Source organism: Sminthopsis crassicaudata, chromosome 3 (assembly GCF_048593235.1).
Source record: "Sminthopsis crassicaudata isolate SCR6 chromosome 3, ASM4859323v1, whole genome shotgun sequence".
In the NCBI taxonomy this organism is placed as follows: Eukaryota; Metazoa; Chordata; class Mammalia; order Dasyuromorphia; family Dasyuridae; genus Sminthopsis; species Sminthopsis crassicaudata.
This window is the reverse complement of record NC_133619.1, coordinates 619,249,108-619,266,893: the sequence shown is the minus strand read 5'-3', so window position 1 is coordinate 619,266,893 and position 17,786 is coordinate 619,249,108. Positions and strand designations below refer to the sequence as shown.

Sequence of the window (17,786 nt, the reverse complement as noted above, 5' to 3'; positions counted from 1 at the left end):
TGGCCCTGACCAACCCTGATGCCCTCCGTCTTCTGATCGAGCAGAACAAGTGAGAAGCCCTTTCCCCCCTGCCCCTGTCCGGTCCCTGCCCTCAGAGGGACGGGGAGATAGCAGCACCCCATCCTCCAGAGCATGGCCCTCCTCCTACTCCCCTGCTGCCTGCCTCCGGGTGGTCTCTGACCCATGCTGGTAAAAGGAGTTTCCTCTGCACCAAGGAAATCCCAAACCATCTCTAGCCTTTATATTTTAATTTCTGTACATGTTGTTTCCTCCATTGGAATGTAAGCCTCTTATGTCATTTCTGCTTTTGTATCCCCATCACCTAGGCTGGCAGGTGCTTAAATGCTTATCGATTGATTGGTCAGCATTTATTAAGTACCTACTTTATGGCAGCCATTGTATAAAGTAATTTTCAGAGAGAGATAACTCCCATTGGGGAGTATCAGGGAAGGCTTTCTGGAGGAGGTGGCACTGGAGCTGAACTTTATAGATTAGAAAACAACTTAGAAGCTCAGATAGTCTACACTTAGCAGATTGGATGTCCACACTAAATCCAGCCTTGTTATAATGAATCCCCCAGAAGCAGGGAAGACAACCAGGCCTCCTAAAGAGGGATGAATCAGCTCAGGTTGATAGTGGGACAGGTTAAGGCTTTCCTGACAATCAGACTGGGGTCAGACCTGTGAGTCAAATACAGTCCTGCATCAAATATAGATCTAGGCTTTGGGGGAAAAACATGTGGAGGACTGAGAGATGAAACAATTCTGGAGGGATCTCAGGTCATATTCTCCAGAAATATAAAATATTGATATTCTTATAGGAATATAACCTTATTCAATAATTCATGGTTAATTTGCATTTATTGTAGAAGATTTGCCAAATGTCTTTATGGATATTTGACATTCCATGACTTATCTCGACATTACCACCCATTCAGAGCCCAGACTGTGACAAAAAACATCTTCTTGACTTAAAGTATTACTTGCCCCAAGCATTTTGGTGCTTAGAGATCTCTGGCTGGGAAAGGCCCATGGGGTCCCTTAGCGTTGGCCCTGTGGGAGGTAGTGGAGGGGCCATGAATGCCTTAGTCATTGCGCTGCTGGTGGGTTGAGCCTGGGCTGCACCCCCTTATCCCTCTTGGAAGGCTGCTTCAGCCCCTGATGGAGATGGAGTGGGGCGCTTTGCTTTCTCCCTGCGCGCTGATCTGTTGACTTCCCCCCTTTGTCCTTTGCCTAGAGCTGTCATCGCTCCCTTGGTGATCCGGACGGGGAGACTGTGGTCCAATTTCTGGGGAGCCCTGAGCGCTGATGGTTTCTATGCCCGCTCCGAAGACTATGTGGACATTGTCCAAGGGCGACGTGTGTAAGTGTCTGCCTCTGAACTGTTCTCTCAGTGGGAGAAAGTAGCCTTTTATTTGAGGGGCTCAGGGACTGTGGCCACCATACGGCCCTCAAATCTCCATTAACCTTGTTACATTTAGCAGTGCTTTGGCAAGAGAGAATTCAGTCTACAGGGAAGTAGTCCAGCAGAAAATGCACTGAGTCTGGGAACAATCTGTAGGCTCTCCAGCACGCCATTCTCTCTCTCTTAACCTCAGTTTTTTCATCTGTAAAAAGGGGGAGTGGACTAATGTGGAGGGCACTAAATCTAGGAAAGGGCTTCCAAGGGAGGACGGGGAGTTTCCAATCAGGAAGCTCCTCAGAAACAAAATTAGGAGATTCTATGATATTTGTATGGGCCACTACATGGAGCCATATTGCACATACTTCCGGTCTGGAGTCGGGATGATTTGTCCTTCTGTTCAAATCCAGCCTCAGACACTTCCTACCTGTATGAGCAGGTCACTTAACCCTGTTTACCTTAGTTTCCCCCTCTGTCAAATGAGCTGCAGAAGGAAGTGGCAAACCAGTCCAATATCTCTGCCAAAAAAAATCCCAAGTGGAGTCACAAAGTCTGAAAATGATTCTAAAAAAACACAGTATGATGGAAATAACCGTGATCTTCCAGTCAGAGGACTTGGGTTCAAATTCCATCTCTGAATCTTACAGGCTATGCAAATCTTGGGCAAAGTAGTCCCCTTTCTTCAGCTTTCTCACCTGGAAGTGATCCAATTGGACTAGATGGCATCCAAGGGTCTCTTCCAGCTTTAAATCTAGAACTTTAGAACCTAGGTTTGAATCCCAGTGGTGAAGTGGGAGAGATCCAATTAGTATATAGAAGAGGAAGTATAGTCCTGCATTAAGTCATTCGTTTTGGCTTCCCCATCATGTGATGATGATTAGGAATCATTTACTATCTTGGGACAAGTCACTCAAACTTGGATCCTGACTGGAAGGAACCTTAGCACTCACCTAGGTTAACCACCTCCTGTCACTGATGAGGAAAATGGCACTGGGAGGCTGAGCTAAGCTGTCCGAGACACAGAGACAGCAAGCAGCCACGACGGTCCTCCTATTCCAAATTGGGCACTGCCATATTGCCCATCCCTCAGTTTTGCACATCTGTAAAATGGGGATAATGATGAAAGTATCATCCTCTATGTATGGGATTGTTGTGAAGAAAGTGTTTGGTAAACCTTGAGAAACTGCATAAATATGGGATTTTGTCGATCACTGGCTGGGGACCTCAGAGACTGTTTTTATTTTAAGTGAACTATTTAAGGTCATAGAAGGGTATGGACATCAGAGTGGGATTTGAATCCACACCCTCTGGTTCCAAATCCTACAGAGGCACCTATTGCATTCTCATGCATACTTAAGCTTGGAGGAAGAAAAGAATTATGGGAGGTAGAGATGGGGATGGTTGTGTGGATGAATTCAGCCAGGAGATGGAATAGAGAGCTTGGAGTGTACCTGGTAGTACATGATAATAACAATACTACTATTGGTCATAATGACAATGATAATTGCTCCTGATCATAGCTAGTATTTGTTAATTTTCTTTGCTGAGGCAATTGGGGTTAAGTGACTTGCCCAGGGTCACGCAGCCAGGAAGTGTTAAATGTCTGAGGCCAGATTTGAACTCGGGTCCTCCTGACTTCAGGGCTGGTGCTCTATCCATTGGACCATCTACTTGCCCTTATAGCTAGTATTTATATAATATTTTAAGGTTTGCAAAGTACTTTATCTCATTGAGTGTTATCTGAGAGAATGACTCTGTGACCCTATAGGGCTATTATTATTCTCATTTTACAGATGAGGAAACTGAGACTTGTCCAAGATCACACAGCTAGTGAAAATCTGAGGGAGCGTTTGAACTTACTAACTGCAAGCTTAATTTTCTAGGCTGAGATGAGAGGTTCGAATGTGGAGAACCTTAATCCAGGCCTAGAAGTCACTCGGTTTTTAAATAGTGGGTTCCAGAGGAAGGGAGTAAAGTAAGCAGACCAGAAACAGGGAACCCCCTGCTGGTTTTGGGGGGTCACAGCCCCAGATTGGAAACTGTGGCTTTGTGAGTGATTGCATCCCCCGCCTCCCCGTCTCCGGCCCCCCGTTTTGACTCATCCGCTTTGTCTCCTAGTGGTGTCTGGAACGTTCCCTATATCTCCAACATCTACCTGATCAAAGGCAGCACCTTGCGGGGTGACCTGCAGCAGAAGGACCTCTTTCACAGCGGCAAGCTGGATGCTGACATGGCTTTCTGCTCCAATGTCCGTGAGCAGGTCAGTGTATCATATGGTAGAACAGATAGAATGCTGAGCTTGGAGCTAGGAAAACTGGTTATTTGGATCCTGCCCCTGGCACTTCCCAGCTATGTGATCCCAGGCAAGCTTCTCAAAGGCTTAGTTTTCTCATCTACTAAAAGGGAATAATAATAGTACCTACCCTACAGGGTCTGAGGATGCAATGCAGTAAACATTTATTAAGTGCCTACTGTGTTCTGGGAACTGCGCTAAATGCTGGGGAGAAATTAATAAAGAGAAAGATGGTCCCTGATCTCAAGAAGCTTTTAATCTAAGGGAGAAACAATGCAAAAAGGGGGGCAAGATCAGAGTTAGGGGGGATACAGGGAAACTAGAGGTACCCAGTGAGGAGGTAGGTATCTTATTCTGTGGAGTTGAAGCCAGGTGGAGCTGCAGACGCGAAAAGTCCAATTTCCGCTCTCTCTAAAGGAAGGCACTGGGAGGAGTTTGGTACTGAGCCTCCAGACAGAGCTTGGGTTATGGCAGGGTGGGGAGGTGGAGGGAGGCAGAGTCACCAAGGCTTGAGCTAACTGCTTGGTGGCGAGTCCAGAAGGGATGGGCTGGTCCAGGCAGGGCAGCGGATGCCAAGAAGGGAGAGCATTAGTGAGATAACATAGATGAAATACTTGCAAACCAAGAACTTTTCAAGTACCTAAGACTGGCTGAGGCATCCAGCCAAGTTAATTAGCCACATTCTCCAAAAAGCGAGACAGTTACTGCCGGCAACTGGCGTGAGTGCCGGACGAAGCAGGGAGCGAAATAAATATAAGTGGGACCGGGCGAGTTTAAGCTCACTCTCGAACTGACATGTTTTTCTTTGTTATATATTATATAAGTGCCAGAAAACCACAGAAAGTATAACTAAGACTATGCCATTTCCTTGTTCTATTAGTCAAGGTCCATCCTGTTATTTATTTTCAGTTTTTAAAGCACCCTGTTTAAAAAATGCACTCAGGTCATGTCAACTGTCAGGAAATAATCCAAGAGCTCAGATATGAGTTATCAGCTAGGAAACTGGCTTTGCCCAGTCTCCTAAAGTCCTCCGAGAGCCTCGCCTTGTTTCGGCCTTCCAAATGCCTTACAGCAGGCCGGAGGTTACAGAGGAGGTGCCTTCCTGTATTGATAAAGGGAATATTTTCATTTGGAAGTTCTTATAGCAGTGAGATCCCAGGCGCAGGTCCTTTCTCCATGTAAATATGAATTATTGTTCTATTTCAGGATTGTAAATCTGAATTGTCATTGCTCTTATTTCAGGGTTGTTAGAACCCAGCGTACCAGCAACATGTAAAACCCTCCCACATAAATGTCAGCTATAATCAGGACTGTTCTGTGAGTCTTAAAGTCTAGAATTCTAAAGCCATCATTGCAACTCACGCTGATGTGGTGCTTGGAAGCTTGCAAAGTGCAATGGATTAACTCACTGGCCCCTCATAACAACCCTTCGGAGTAGGTGCCGGAGCACACTAGACAGATAAGGTGTTTATTGAGTGTTCACTCTGTGCCAGGCTTTGCTAAGTGCTGGGGACCCAAAACAAGTTTCTGCCTTCAAGAAACTCATGTTCTAATAGGGGAACACAGCACCGAGGGCGGCCAGGAGGGGAATGAATGGTATCTGGGTAATGGCAGGGAGTGGATATGGTCCGAAAGTAGCCTGGATGCCCATTTCTAAGCAAGGTGAGATGAAAGCCTGCCTATAGAAGTCCTAGGGGCTAGGGGCTAAGTCCAGTGGCTAGGAAGGCAGGATGAGGACAATGGCTGGGGAGAGGCATGGGAAGGGATTTTAGAAGTCATGTCAACCAGAAACCTAGCGTGCAGCTAGATGGAGCAATGGATAGAGTGCCGGGTCTGGAGTCAAGAGGACGCCTTTTCCCGAGTTCAAATACAGCCTCAGATTCTTACTAGGGGTGTGACCCTGGGCAAGCCACTTCCTTCTGTCTGCCTCAGTTTCCTTATCCATCAAATGAAGGAAATGGCCAATCCCTCCGGGCTCTCTGCCAAGAAAACCCCAAATGGGATCATGGAAAGTCGGGCACAAGTGAAAATGCCCAAACAACCGTGGCCACCTATTTATCCTGGGGGCAAAGGGCTCACTTCATCCTTTTCTATCCCACAGAATGTCTTCTTGTTTGTGACCAACCGGCATTCCTTTGGCCGCCTGCTGTCTGTGGACAATTACCAGACAACTCACCTGCACAATGACCTCTGGGAGATCTTCAACAATCCAGAGGTAAGAAAAGGATCACAACAGGGTCGAAAAGAGGGACACATGGGTTTGGACCCTTCTCCCATTACACACACACACACACACACACATACACACACCCCTAGGGCCCACTCTCCTCATCTCTAAAAATGAAAGGGTTTTCCTTCTGGTTTTCATGGGGCTCCAACAGAGAAGAGGAGGTAGAGAACGGGCGGTTACCATTTGCTGGTCGGGGAGACAGCCTGCTCAGCTTCTGAGAAGGGGTCAGCGTTAGTCTTACCTCGTTTCCCTGGGAGGTACTCAGCCTTTATCAAGCGCATTCTCTGTGCCAGGCACTGTGTCACAGTCAGAACAGAACGACCTTTGGCAGTGTCCACACACGGGTGAGGACTTTACACTATGCTCACTGCTGTGGAAGGACGTAAGCTGGCCATCCTAACCAGGAGGGGAAGGTGGCTTTTTTTTGGGGGGGGGAATCCTCCACAAGATCAGAGGCCAGACTTGGTTTGGGGAAGAGTTTCCTTCCCCGTCTGCCTTTTGTCAATGGCAGTGTCCCGCTGGCTGATCCGTCTCCTTCTCCTGGCCGGGAGATGAGGCTCTTCTGGGATCTTTTTCATTTGGTCTTAAAACGACACTTGCAGAGCTGTATGAAATGATACCTGGATTTTCCCGGCCTGATTCTTAGATAGACTCCCTGGGCACACAGTGTTGTCCACAGATATGCTTCCCATCACACCCAATGAGTAACCAAAGCAGTTTTGTTAATTGGTTGTTAAACATAGGAAATTGGCTCAGGAAATTATAGGATAGTCCCTCACGCATTATTTTTTAGCAGCCAAAACAAAACATAGTTGATTGCATGGCTTCCCCATTTGATTGAGAGCTTCTTGAGGCCGGGGACTATCTTTTTATGTTTGCATTCCCAGTTTTTAAGCACACAGCTAACAAGTTGACTAATTTATATATATATATAAAAATAATAAGAGCCATGCCCTATTTGATAAATGATCAAAAGATACGATCTGTGCCCAAGGGGCGGCAAATTCATGCATACCCTTTGACCTACAACACCACTACCAAGGGATTTGGTAAAAATGAGGGAAAAAGGAAAATGACCTATATGTACAAAAATATTCATAGCAGCTCTCTTCTCAGGATAAAAAAAATTTAAAAATTGAAGGGATTCCCATCAATTAAGGAACAGCTCAATAAACTGTGGTGTGTGTTTGTGATGGAATATTAGTGTTCTCTGGGAAAAGATGAGCAGGAGGCTCCTGGGGGGAGAGGGGAAACCTGGAAAATCCTCCATGAACAAAGTGAAAAATACTATAGACAAAGTGACAGCAATGTTCTGGGATGACCAGCTGTGAATAAAAGTTGACCAATGCCAGGGTAACAGGCTTTGGAAGAATGGAGGGCCATAAGTTGGACTAACGGTGGGCATAAGTTGGGTTAGATCATCTGTGAGATGCCTTCTGATACCACAATTCTGTGACACTGGGAAAGTGCTCACTTAAAAACCCTGGGCTTTCTTGCACAGGACTGGAAGGAGAAATACATCCATGAGAACTACACGGAGGCCCTCAAGGGGAAGCTGGTGGAGACGGTAAATTAACCCCGGAGTGTGGGGGCGAGCAGCTGTACAGCAGGAGGGAGGGGAGGAGGAAGGGGGAGGCCCGGTGCTGAGGAGCCTGCCCAGATGTGCCTCCCTGCTGTGTCCTGGCGGGGAGCCCACTTCTGCAGGTCAGAAGACAGCAGGATCCAGTCACGAGGGTGGTTGTCCCCAGCCATGGCCCACTGATGGGGCTGGGATAAAACAGGTCAGGCTTCTGAGTCTGTAGGGATCCTGCCCCATTCCTCTTCTCTGGCCTGTCCCGGCTCTACTTCAGTCCAGACTGGACGGGTGTCCCCGTCACCTCACCAGGAGGCTTTCTGGACATGGCTTCTGGGCAGAGTCATCAGGGCAGAATGGATAGCCATGGCAGGGTTTGGGGAAGAAGTGGGAGCCAGGTGTTCACTGGGAAGGAACTAGAGCTTTTCCTGAGTTGCCACAGCTCCATAGGAAGCTTGAGACTTAGTAAAGCCATGTTCTTTGGCAGAGGGAGACAGGATGACTGGCAGGGCTGTGCCCCAAGCAGGGGTTCTGGCAGGTTTAGGCCCAGGCAGTGGGGGTGGGGGTGGGGATGAGCAATAAAGGATGGAAATAAGGAAGAAAGCCAATTTACCAAATCCTTTCTTCCTGTTCCCTCTACCTACCCAGACATTCCATTCCCAAATCCTTTTCTTTTCCCTCTTTTCCTCCCTTCCTCTGTCCCTCTCTCCCTTTCTCTCTTTCCCTCCATCTCTCTCCTGTCCCTTTGCTCTTTCTTTTTCCCTCCTCCTTCTCCTTTTCCTCCTCCTCTTATCTTTCTCCTGCTGCTTATTCTTCTCCTTTTCTCCCCCTCCTCCCTCTCTCCCTTCCTCTCTTCCCGTTTCTGTCTTCCTTTCTCTTTCCCTCCATATCTCTCTCTCCTGTCCCTTCCTCTTTCTTTTTCCCTCCTCCTCTTCTCTTCCTCCTGCTTCTCTTCCTCCTCCTCCTCCTTCTCTTATGCTCCTCTTCCTCCTTCTCTCCTCCTCTTCTTCCTCCTCCTCCCTCTCTCCCTCCCTTCCTTTGTCTCTCTCTCTCTTTCTCTCTTTCCCCATCTCACTCTTCTCCTGTTCCTTCCTCTTTCTTTTTCCCTCCTCCTTCTCCTATTCCTCCCTCCATTTCTCCCTCCCTTTCCTTCTCTACTTCTCTATATTTATCTCTCCCTCTTTCCTGTCTTTCTATTTTTTGTCCCTTTCTCCCTCTCTTCCCCAGTTTTCAGGCTCTGCCCACACTCATCCCTAACTTTAGGATTTATTCATATGACCTCCCCCTGCCCGAAAATCCTCAATGGTTCCCTCAATCTTTCTGTGTAAAATTCAGATTTTTCTGCCTCACACTGAAGTCCTTTCACAATCTGCCCGCATCCTCCAGTCCTGTTAATTCACCTCCGGTCATGCTATCCCCCAACCCCCTTGCCTTCACACATGCTCCGGGTTCTGCCTTCACGCCCCATCTCCTGTGCCTAGAATCCCTGGCTCTCCTGCCTAGTGCATGTGTCAGATGCCCCTCTCCCTTCCCTTCCCCCCCACCTAGTAACCCTTCCTGGACTCTCCCCCAGCCTTCTCTAAAGCACCCAGATTACATGACCTGCATAGAGCCTTGTGTACCCTTTCCATTACTGGACTGTGAGTTCCCAGAGCCAGCATCTGAACTAAACTCCATGTATCCCCAACAGCCCAGCCTAGGGTTCTGCCCCCAAAGATGCTTAGTAAATGATTGTGGTTGGGGGTCCTGTCTCCCTTAGCCCTGTCCGGATGTGTACTGGTTTCCCATCTTCACGGAGACAGCCTGCGATGAGCTGGTGGAGGAGATGGAACACTTTGGCCAGTGGTCGGCTGGTGACAACAAGGTGAGGGGGACTTCTTCTCCATTTCAGGTCCCTGAGCCAGCACAGATCCCAAGAGAGCAGGCGCAGGGGCTGAGCTGAGGGCGGATGTCTGGGACCATTGATAGAATAGAGCAAAAGTGATGGCCCTGGCAGGAAGGGATGGGATGGGCTAGGTCTCTAGCCTCAGTTTCTAGCCTTCTTGTTTCCATAGCAAGTTGGGCCCATTTTCCCTGGCTCTGGGAACAGCCTTCTTTAAAAATTCTATTGATGTTTTTTACTTTCATTTGCTCATTTTGCTTTTTTTTACTTCATTTTCAAATATATCCTTCTTTCCTTCCCACTAGCCTTCTTTAAATATAGATGGCTGCTCTGGGTTTTCAGAAGTGTAGTTTCCTCACTTTGGGGTGAAAGGCTCACAATCTAGACACCTGCATTTCTTTTCCAGTCTGCTAATGACTGACACCATTGCTTAAATCACTCTATGTGTTCCTATTGGACTGAAAGGAGCCTCAGCACATAGAATGCTCGTACTGGGAAGGAATGTGACTCATCAGAGATGAGAAATGTCTGAAATGACATTTGACTCTGTTACCCCATTTGGAGTTTCTTAGTAGAGATATTAGAGTGGTTTAATATTTCCTTCTCCAGTTCATTTTACAGATGGGGAAACTGAGGCAAACAGGGTGAATGACTCACATAGCTAATAAGATTTGAACTCAGGAAGATGAGTCTTCCTAATTGGCCTGGCACTCCATTCACTGGGTCACCTATCCAAGAAACAGACCTAATCTGATCATCGTATTTTGTTTTTTCCAAACAAAATTGCTATATTGAAAAGATCATGAATATGATTTAGAGGAACGTGTGAGAAGAGAAACAGCTAAGCAATGGCAAAAGAAATATTTGTGATTAAGGCCAGGGGTTCTTAATCTGGGGTTGGTGAACTTATTTTAATTTTGAAAAGTGAATTTCAAAAATGATTTCCTTTGTAATCCATGTGTTCATTTATAAACATTATTTTGATAAGGGGTCAATAGACTTCACCGGATATTACCAGAAGGAGCCATTGCACCCCCCCCAAAAAGATTTAGATTTCATTTTAAACAGATTTAAATATCCTTCACTTTGAAGTCTGAGGATCTGAGTTCAAGTTCAATCTTTGCCATTTAGTATTTGTATAAATTTGAATAAGTCACTTAACTTCTGTTGGCCTCAATTCCCTTCCGTTTCTACATGTCTGATCCTACTCAGAAACCTGGTTATTTCCATTCTGAAAGATTTTCAATCCAAGAAACAATTGGAGTATAATAATTAGTAATGATAACTAGCATTTCTATAGCAATTTAAGGTATCCAGAGCCCTTTCACTTGCTCTCATTGGCTCCTTAAAAAACCCTGGGAAGTAAATGCTGTTATTACCCCCATTTAATAGATCAAGAAACAGATCCCTGAGAGGGATGAAGAGATGTGCTTGGAGACATTCAGGTAGTGAGTGTCCAAAGCAGGATTTGATTTCAGATTCAAGGCTCCGTCCACGGCCACCACCTCGCTATTTATAGTTAGGTATGGTGGAACCCTACCACAAACATAGACACTCAAGCAAAAAAAAGCAAAACTGAGTCCTCGGGGCTCTGAGGATAGACCTTTTAAAAACAACCACCACCACCACCACAAAAATGATTTTAATTACTCTTTTCTTTTTAACATCACCATAGTTCTTCTTCCTAGCATCCCTCTCTCTATTCTTCTCTAGAATCCTATATATGGTACAAATAGTAATAGTATTTTAAAGACAAAATAGAACTTTTAAGACAAAAAGTCTTCGTATTTTAAAAAACATACAATATTTTTAAGACAGAGAAAGGAAGGAGGAAAGGAAGAAAAGAAGGAAGGAGGGAAAGAGGAAAGGAAGGAAAGAGTAAAGGAAGGGAGGGAGAGAGGAAGGGAAGGAAGGAAGAGGAAAGGAAGGAGGGAAGGAAGAAAGTAAAGAAAGAAGGAAGAAAAGAAAAACACTTGCATGCTCTAATCTCTGTTCTTTCAAACCAGACTCATTCTTGATAATTTTGCAACATTTACTTTTGATTTCTTTTAGGATGTGGTTCTTTCCATTTATATTTCTGCAGGCAGTGTGTCTATTGTTTTCTAAGCTTTCCACAATTCTCTGTATTCATCACGTCCTGCATTTCTTAGAACACTCTGATGAATATTCCATTACATTTGTGTTCCACTAATTGGCTTAGTCACTGTCTAAGTGCTGGGCCTTCACTTTGTTTCCAGTTAAAAGTGCTGCTGTAAATATTTTGGTGCAGTGTATGGGGACTTTCTTTTTATTGATGGCCTCCCTGGAGAGAATGTTTCATTATGGAAGTCCCCAGTATGCCTCCCAAGTGACTTTCCTCTCCAAGGAGGAACCACACAGGAAGAAATGTAACACAGTGAGGTCTCTTCATCCATGACGACACAATCCAGCCAATTCCCCACCAGTCACAATTCAATGAAACCAAAAGCTCAAATAGCCAACTAGGTTTAGAGGCAGCTATGTGGCATAGTGGACAGAACACTGGAACTTGGAATCAGGATAGATTGAATTCAAATCCACTTTCATTCTCTTCCTAGCTATGTGATTCTAAGCAAGTCGCTTAATTTCTCCTATCCTCAATTTCCTCATCTATAAAATGGGGATGGATAATGCCATTTACCTCACAGAATTATGATGTTTTTGAGGGTTTTTTGTTGTTGTTGTTGGTTTTTGTTGTTTTTTTTTTTTTGTTTTTTGTTTTTGCTGAGGCAATTGGGATTAAGTGACTTGCCCAAGAGTGTCTGAGGGCAGATTTGAACTCAGGTCCTCCTGACTCACTTTTGGCACTCTAACCACTGCACCACCTCAATGTCTTAGAGTCTTGCATTTATTTTGCAGAGGAGAAAATAGTTTTTTTATTGAGCAAAGTACAAGGGGCAGTGGGGGTATCTCATGCTCCACTCTCAAAGTACAAGGGGCAGCGGCTCTGTTTCAGTCAGACTAACTGGTATCCTCTGGGAATTGGGTTCCAGGACACCCGAATTCAGGGTGGCTATGAAAACGTCCCAACGATTGACATCCACATGAATCAGATAAAGTTCGAGAGGGAATGGCACAAGTTCCTGGTGGAATACATTGCTCCCATGACTGAGAAGCTCTACCCAGGATACTACACCAGGGTAAGAAAGCCAAGAAGAACCGCCCCCTCCGGGGCTTGGGAAGCTAGCTTGCTCGTCCAAGGGAGAACTCCCAAGGGAGGGACCTGGGGAAAGGGCAGGTATTGTCTGCCAAGTGGGGCCCAGGCCAAACAATAAGAAGAGAAGTGGCCCCTGATGTTCCCTTCTTCCAGGAAGCAAGTCAGCTCTTCTCACTAGTCTACTGACTGCACAGACCAAGTACTTCTAGGGGCCTCTGGGTAACAACAAAGGCGCCTGAGTTTCCCCTTCAGGGTGAGGATGCTGGCTCAGCAGTGAGTTTGAGAACAGTTAGTTGAAAAGCCCTATGCCCTTGAAGTAGCTCTAAAATCAATTTGAGCATCTTCTCAACCAGATAACTAATATATCATTTTCCCTAAAAGTTTTCTTAATACCTTTCTCAACCAATCGTTTTCTTTTTTTCTTACAGCTTTTTATTTACAAGGTATATGCATAGGTAATTTTTCAGCATTGACAATTGCAAAATCTTTTGTTCCAATTTTTCCCTTCCTTCCCCTCCCTCTCCTAGATGGCAGGTTGACCTTGTAGCAAAGAAAACTAGCCAAAGAAAATCAGCCAGGAACAGACACTATTCCTGATGGTCCATGTAGCATTCTTTATCTGGAGCCCACCACCTCTCTGCTTGAGAAGAGGGAAGCTTCATTAACATCTTCACTCATTTCTTTCTTTACTAAGTACACCTGTGATGTGACTAGTTCTGGACACATTATCCCACGGAGTAACAGGATGCAGAAGACCTATACTCCGGGAGATTTACAGTATGATCAAGACAAGACATAAATAGTCTAAAACAAGAACAAATAACATCAGTAGCTAATCAAGGCCTTGGGACCTTACAAAGCCACCAGTGCTAAGTGCCAAATGAGTTCTTTAAACAGATACCTTGAATTTGAAAAGGGGAGGATTTTTTCATCCCATTTCCCCCCAGATCTCATAAGGGATTGATTTAATCAAAGATTTTTAAAAATTATAAACACAGCATATAAAAATTTTTAATAAATTTGCTGAATCTCTAAAGGAGGGGAATAGTCTGAATGACATCAGAGGCCCAGCTCTTCATCTTCCTGTGAATTGAATTGGCTTGAATGGAATATTCCATTTGCACAACCGCATCTCTTGGGCTACTACTTATTTGCAAGGCTGAGGCAATGTCCAAAGTATGGAAGGAAGGAGAGCATGACAGCCTCCTAAGGAGAATGATACTGCCGTGCTACCTGCCTGGTACCTGTGTGAAGAGGTGAAGTGGAAAAGGGCCAAACTTAATTAGAAGCATGCTGTCTCACGGCAGGAAGTCAGCAATACTGGGCAGTATTAAGCAAGCCAACCTCTGTGCAATTCAGTTCAGCAATTGGTTATTTTTTTTTGGTTTGTTTTAAGCATTACCTAAATTTTCCTCAGTCTCTTTCTTTCCTTGTTTCCTATGGCAAAGAAGATATGTTTTAAATTTGTCTTTGTTTTGCAAGGGAATTAGTTTCTGTCTTCTTCCCTTTTTCCATATGGCAAAGAATATATTTTTTAAAATTTTGTTTTTGTTTTACAAGGCAATTAGAGTTAGATGACTTGCCCTGGGTCATACAGCAAAGAAGCATTAAGTTTCAGAGGCTGGATTTGAACTCAGATCCTCCCACTGCACCATCTATCACTGTTACTCTACAGGAACAATTGCTGCAAAGGCCCTGGAGGGGCAGGCTGTCACCTGGTCAGGTCTGTCCTTCCAAGGAGGCTGAGGAGCTGAAGCTCTGTCTGCAGCCATTCCCCTCCAGGTTCTCCTGAGGCCCATGCAGAGGGCCAGCACGGGGCTGCCAGACCCTTGTTGGCAGCAGCTCCCAGGGTCCATTTAGGAGAAAGTGGATCCATCCTTTCCCCCAGCTCTAACCTTACTCTGAGCTTCCTTTGAGAAATGGTGGTTTTGTGTGGGCTTTCTGCAGGCCATTTCTGTCTCCAAAGTCACAGTCTTGAGGGCTTATTTTGGGAGACATGCGCATTTTTGGTATTTGTCTGAGAGCTATTTTCTCCCTGAATTTTTATTTTATTTCCTTTTTTTCCTGAATGCTGGGATTTTGAGCATCCCCAACTCATGGGACTAGGCACCAGCACGCGGGACTCCTGAAAGATCATCAGTTATTGATCTTCCTAGATAAAAGGTTCCTCCTTGAAGGGAGGGACTGTTTAGATTTTTCCCCAGTGTCTTGAGAATACCAGGCACGTTGGTTGACTTATTGATTATTGCAAGGATTTGTACAGGTGCTGCAGAGAAGACCCCCTGTCTCTGCTCTCTCCCCTCCCTCCTACAGAGCCCCCACCAGAAATGTCAGCTACCAGAAATAAGACGTGCTCACCCCACCTCCCAAAGTCACATAACCCAGGGTTCTGGGGACTGTGTCAGCGATCACTGCTTTCTGTCCTCTCCCTCCCTCCAGGCCCAGTTTGACCTGGCCTTCGTGGTCCGCTACAAGCCGGACGAACAGCCCTCCCTAATGCCGCACCATGATGCCTCCACCTTCACCATCAATATCGCCCTCAATAGAGTGGGTGTGGATTATGAGGTGAGCGCCCCTGCTGGGAGGTCCAGCCGAGAGGGGCTTTGGATGCAGGAGATCCTGGGAAAGCTGTGCCAGAGAAGGGCTGAGATGGTAGCCTTAGGGGGAGGAAAGGGGGCCAACCTTGGGGCAGCAAGTCCTATCCGTGGCCCCTGCCAGCTGGGCGGTCCTGTGGGCAGCTGGGGCCGTCCTGTGGGCAGCTGGGGCCCAGGAGGGGAAGCCAGGAAGACCCACGTTTAAATCCTTCCAAAGACCCTTACCTGTAGGACTCTGTGCCTTACCTGCACAATGGGTGTGCTAGCAGCACCTCCTCCCGGGGTGGCTGTGAGCCCCAAATCCATGACCACACATGGAGCTCTTTGCACGCCTTAAAATGCTGTCTAAAATTGTGTGTCATTCAGTAACAACTACTCCTTAATCTCTTGGTGCCCTGGGTAATTCTCTTAAGACTAAATCACAGGGGAGCTGTCCAGCTGCCCCCAATGGGGGTTCTCCATTTCAGTGGAATGGCAGGTCAAAATCCCCCCCGAAAAAGCCCCACTAGGACTTTCTAGAGGGAGATGGGTAAAGGCAGGGGTTGGGGGGAGGGGAGAGCTGGAAAATCAGGGAAGCCCATGGGTTGGGAGCGGAGCTCGGAGTCCAGGACAAAAGGTCTGAGTCCCCGTGCTTCCGAGGATCTCTGGAGCGGTCTCTTGCTGTAACTAGTCACCCTGGGGAGTATGTGAAGCTATAAGCAAACGCTGTGGGTTCTCGGGAGGGAGCGCTGGGCTGGTGAGGGATGGTCAGGGCAGAGCATTCTGGGTGGGAGACTTGAGATGGGGGGGCTCCTTTCCCCATTGATCCCCGTCTTGTGTATCCCAGGGAGGAGGCTGCCGGTTCATCCGCTACAACTGTTCCATCAGAGCCCCCCGAAAAGGGTGGACCCTCATGCACCCGGGCCGACTCACCCATTACCACGAGGGCCTCCCGACCACCAGAGGAACGCGATACATCGCCGTCTCCTTTGTCGACCCTTAGGAGGCCAGGCTTCGTCCCGTGGACCTTTCCCCTTTTCTGAGCCTCCAGGACTGATCCTTGGCTGCCTTCAGCCGAGCTCAGGGGGCTTCTTGTCCCTCTTTGAGAGCCCAGGGTGGGAATCGGAACGGATTGCTCCAGAGATGGTGCTCACCTTATTTCTCACAAGGCTGCGGCCTGCTGGCTCCGGGAGACACCCTTGGCCTTAAAGACGGCCCTTCCTTCTGCTTTCCTCCTGCTCCTTGGGATCCGAGTGTCCCCCACTTCCTGCGGGGCACCTGTGGAGCTTGCAGACTCCAAGAAGTGGGGGGCAGCTGGGGGGTACAATGGATGGAGCACCCGAGTCAAATCCAGCTTCAGACACTTGAAAGTTGATATCTGTGTGATCCTGGGCAAGTCACTTAACCCCGACTGTCACCTTGCCAAAAGTAAAACAAAAGAAGTAGGCCCCGGTGCCGGGCTAAGGCTGGTGAGGAAGCAGACTGAACCTCGGACACCTCCCCGCCCCCAGGCCCATCAGCCCCTCCTCAGCCTTCCTGCTTCCCCGTCTGAGGAGGGGCCTGGGCACTCGAGGAGACAGGCGAGGCCTATTTATGTTCCAGATCAGTCCCTGCATTGGCTGGTCAGCCCTGGGGACCAGGGCTGGTATTCACACACACCCACTCTTTGGACAGTTTGAAACAAGAATTTTTGACATTAAAACTTAACAAAACCAACCGAGATCTGAGAGCGTGTGTTGGGGTGTTACTTTTGAGAGGAACTTAGGTAGCTGGTTAAAAAAGCAGTGGTCACTGTGGGGGGAGTCCGGGACTTTCAGGGAAGCCTTTAATCCCCCAGGGAACGCAGCCGCCCCCAAACCATCCTCGGCCCTCAGAGACAGGATGTTACTGCGCTGACCGAATGATTAAATTCAGCTAATACACAGCACCATCTGTTAGCTTCCTTATCTGTAAAGTTGGGGGGGGTGACTAGATGGCCCCCAAGGTCATGTACAACTTTAGTTCTGGGAAGCTGTCGATCCACGTCTGTAAAACGTAACAAAAATAGCATTTGTGGCGTGTCTGCCAAGGACCGGGCCCTGCACTCGGCACTTCCAGAGTATTATATCATCTCCATGGGAGGGAGGAAAATGAGGCAATTTTTCCTTTCTGATTCCCAGCCTCTCCGGATGCATTATCAGTTCAAGAAGCTGGGCCCTTTGATTCCCAAATCCTGGTCACAAGCACCTCTTGGAATTCCAATAGGAGATATCCCCCCTTGGACGGAGCCAGCTTGGGCTGTCCCAGCCCCCATTCCAATGATCTGCTCAGGTTTCCCAACCCCCACCTAGCAAATTCTAGCCCCCGTGAAACCATCGGGGAGCCAGCTTGGGGCTCCATCCCTGGGCCCCTTTAGTGAAATCTCTCCTTACAAAAGAGCCGAGCTGGAGCCTCTCTTTGCAGAGGTTCCAAAATGGCAGCCTTACGCCTGGCATCTCTGCCCACTGGAACACTGGTTCTGGCGCCCTCTTACCTCTACCTTCACCAAACCTTCCAAACCCCAAAATAATCCTCTAGGTTTCCGGGTCTGTAAATTCCTTTACAAGGGACTCTCGCGGCACTAGACCTCACTTAACTCCGTGTCCTTGCCCCGAACCCAAAGGGGGTGCAGGGACCTGCT

General features: G+C 47.2%; 1 protein-coding gene across 1 annotated transcript in view; it reads left to right on the top strand.

The window, feature by feature from the left end:
• The window catches only part of PLOD1 (procollagen-lysine,2-oxoglutarate 5-dioxygenase 1), a 51,594-nt gene extending 34,747 nt beyond the window's left edge, over positions 1-16,847 (top strand). The window contains exons 11-19 of the mRNA XM_074306249.1: positions 1-49; positions 1,237-1,362; positions 3,520-3,661; positions 5,796-5,909; positions 7,426-7,491; positions 9,257-9,361; positions 12,391-12,537; positions 14,994-15,119; positions 15,975-16,847. The exon at positions 1-49 is cut by the window's left edge and continues 56 nt beyond it. Coding sequence (XP_074162350.1) covers positions 1-49; positions 1,237-1,362; positions 3,520-3,661; positions 5,796-5,909; positions 7,426-7,491; positions 9,257-9,361; positions 12,391-12,537; positions 14,994-15,119; positions 15,975-16,130 — 1,031 coding nt within the window. The 3' untranslated portion in view covers positions 16,131-16,847. The remainder of the gene's footprint in view (positions 50-1,236; positions 1,363-3,519; positions 3,662-5,795; positions 5,910-7,425; positions 7,492-9,256; positions 9,362-12,390; positions 12,538-14,993; positions 15,120-15,974) is intronic.
• Positions 16,848-17,786: the final 939 nt, after the last annotated feature.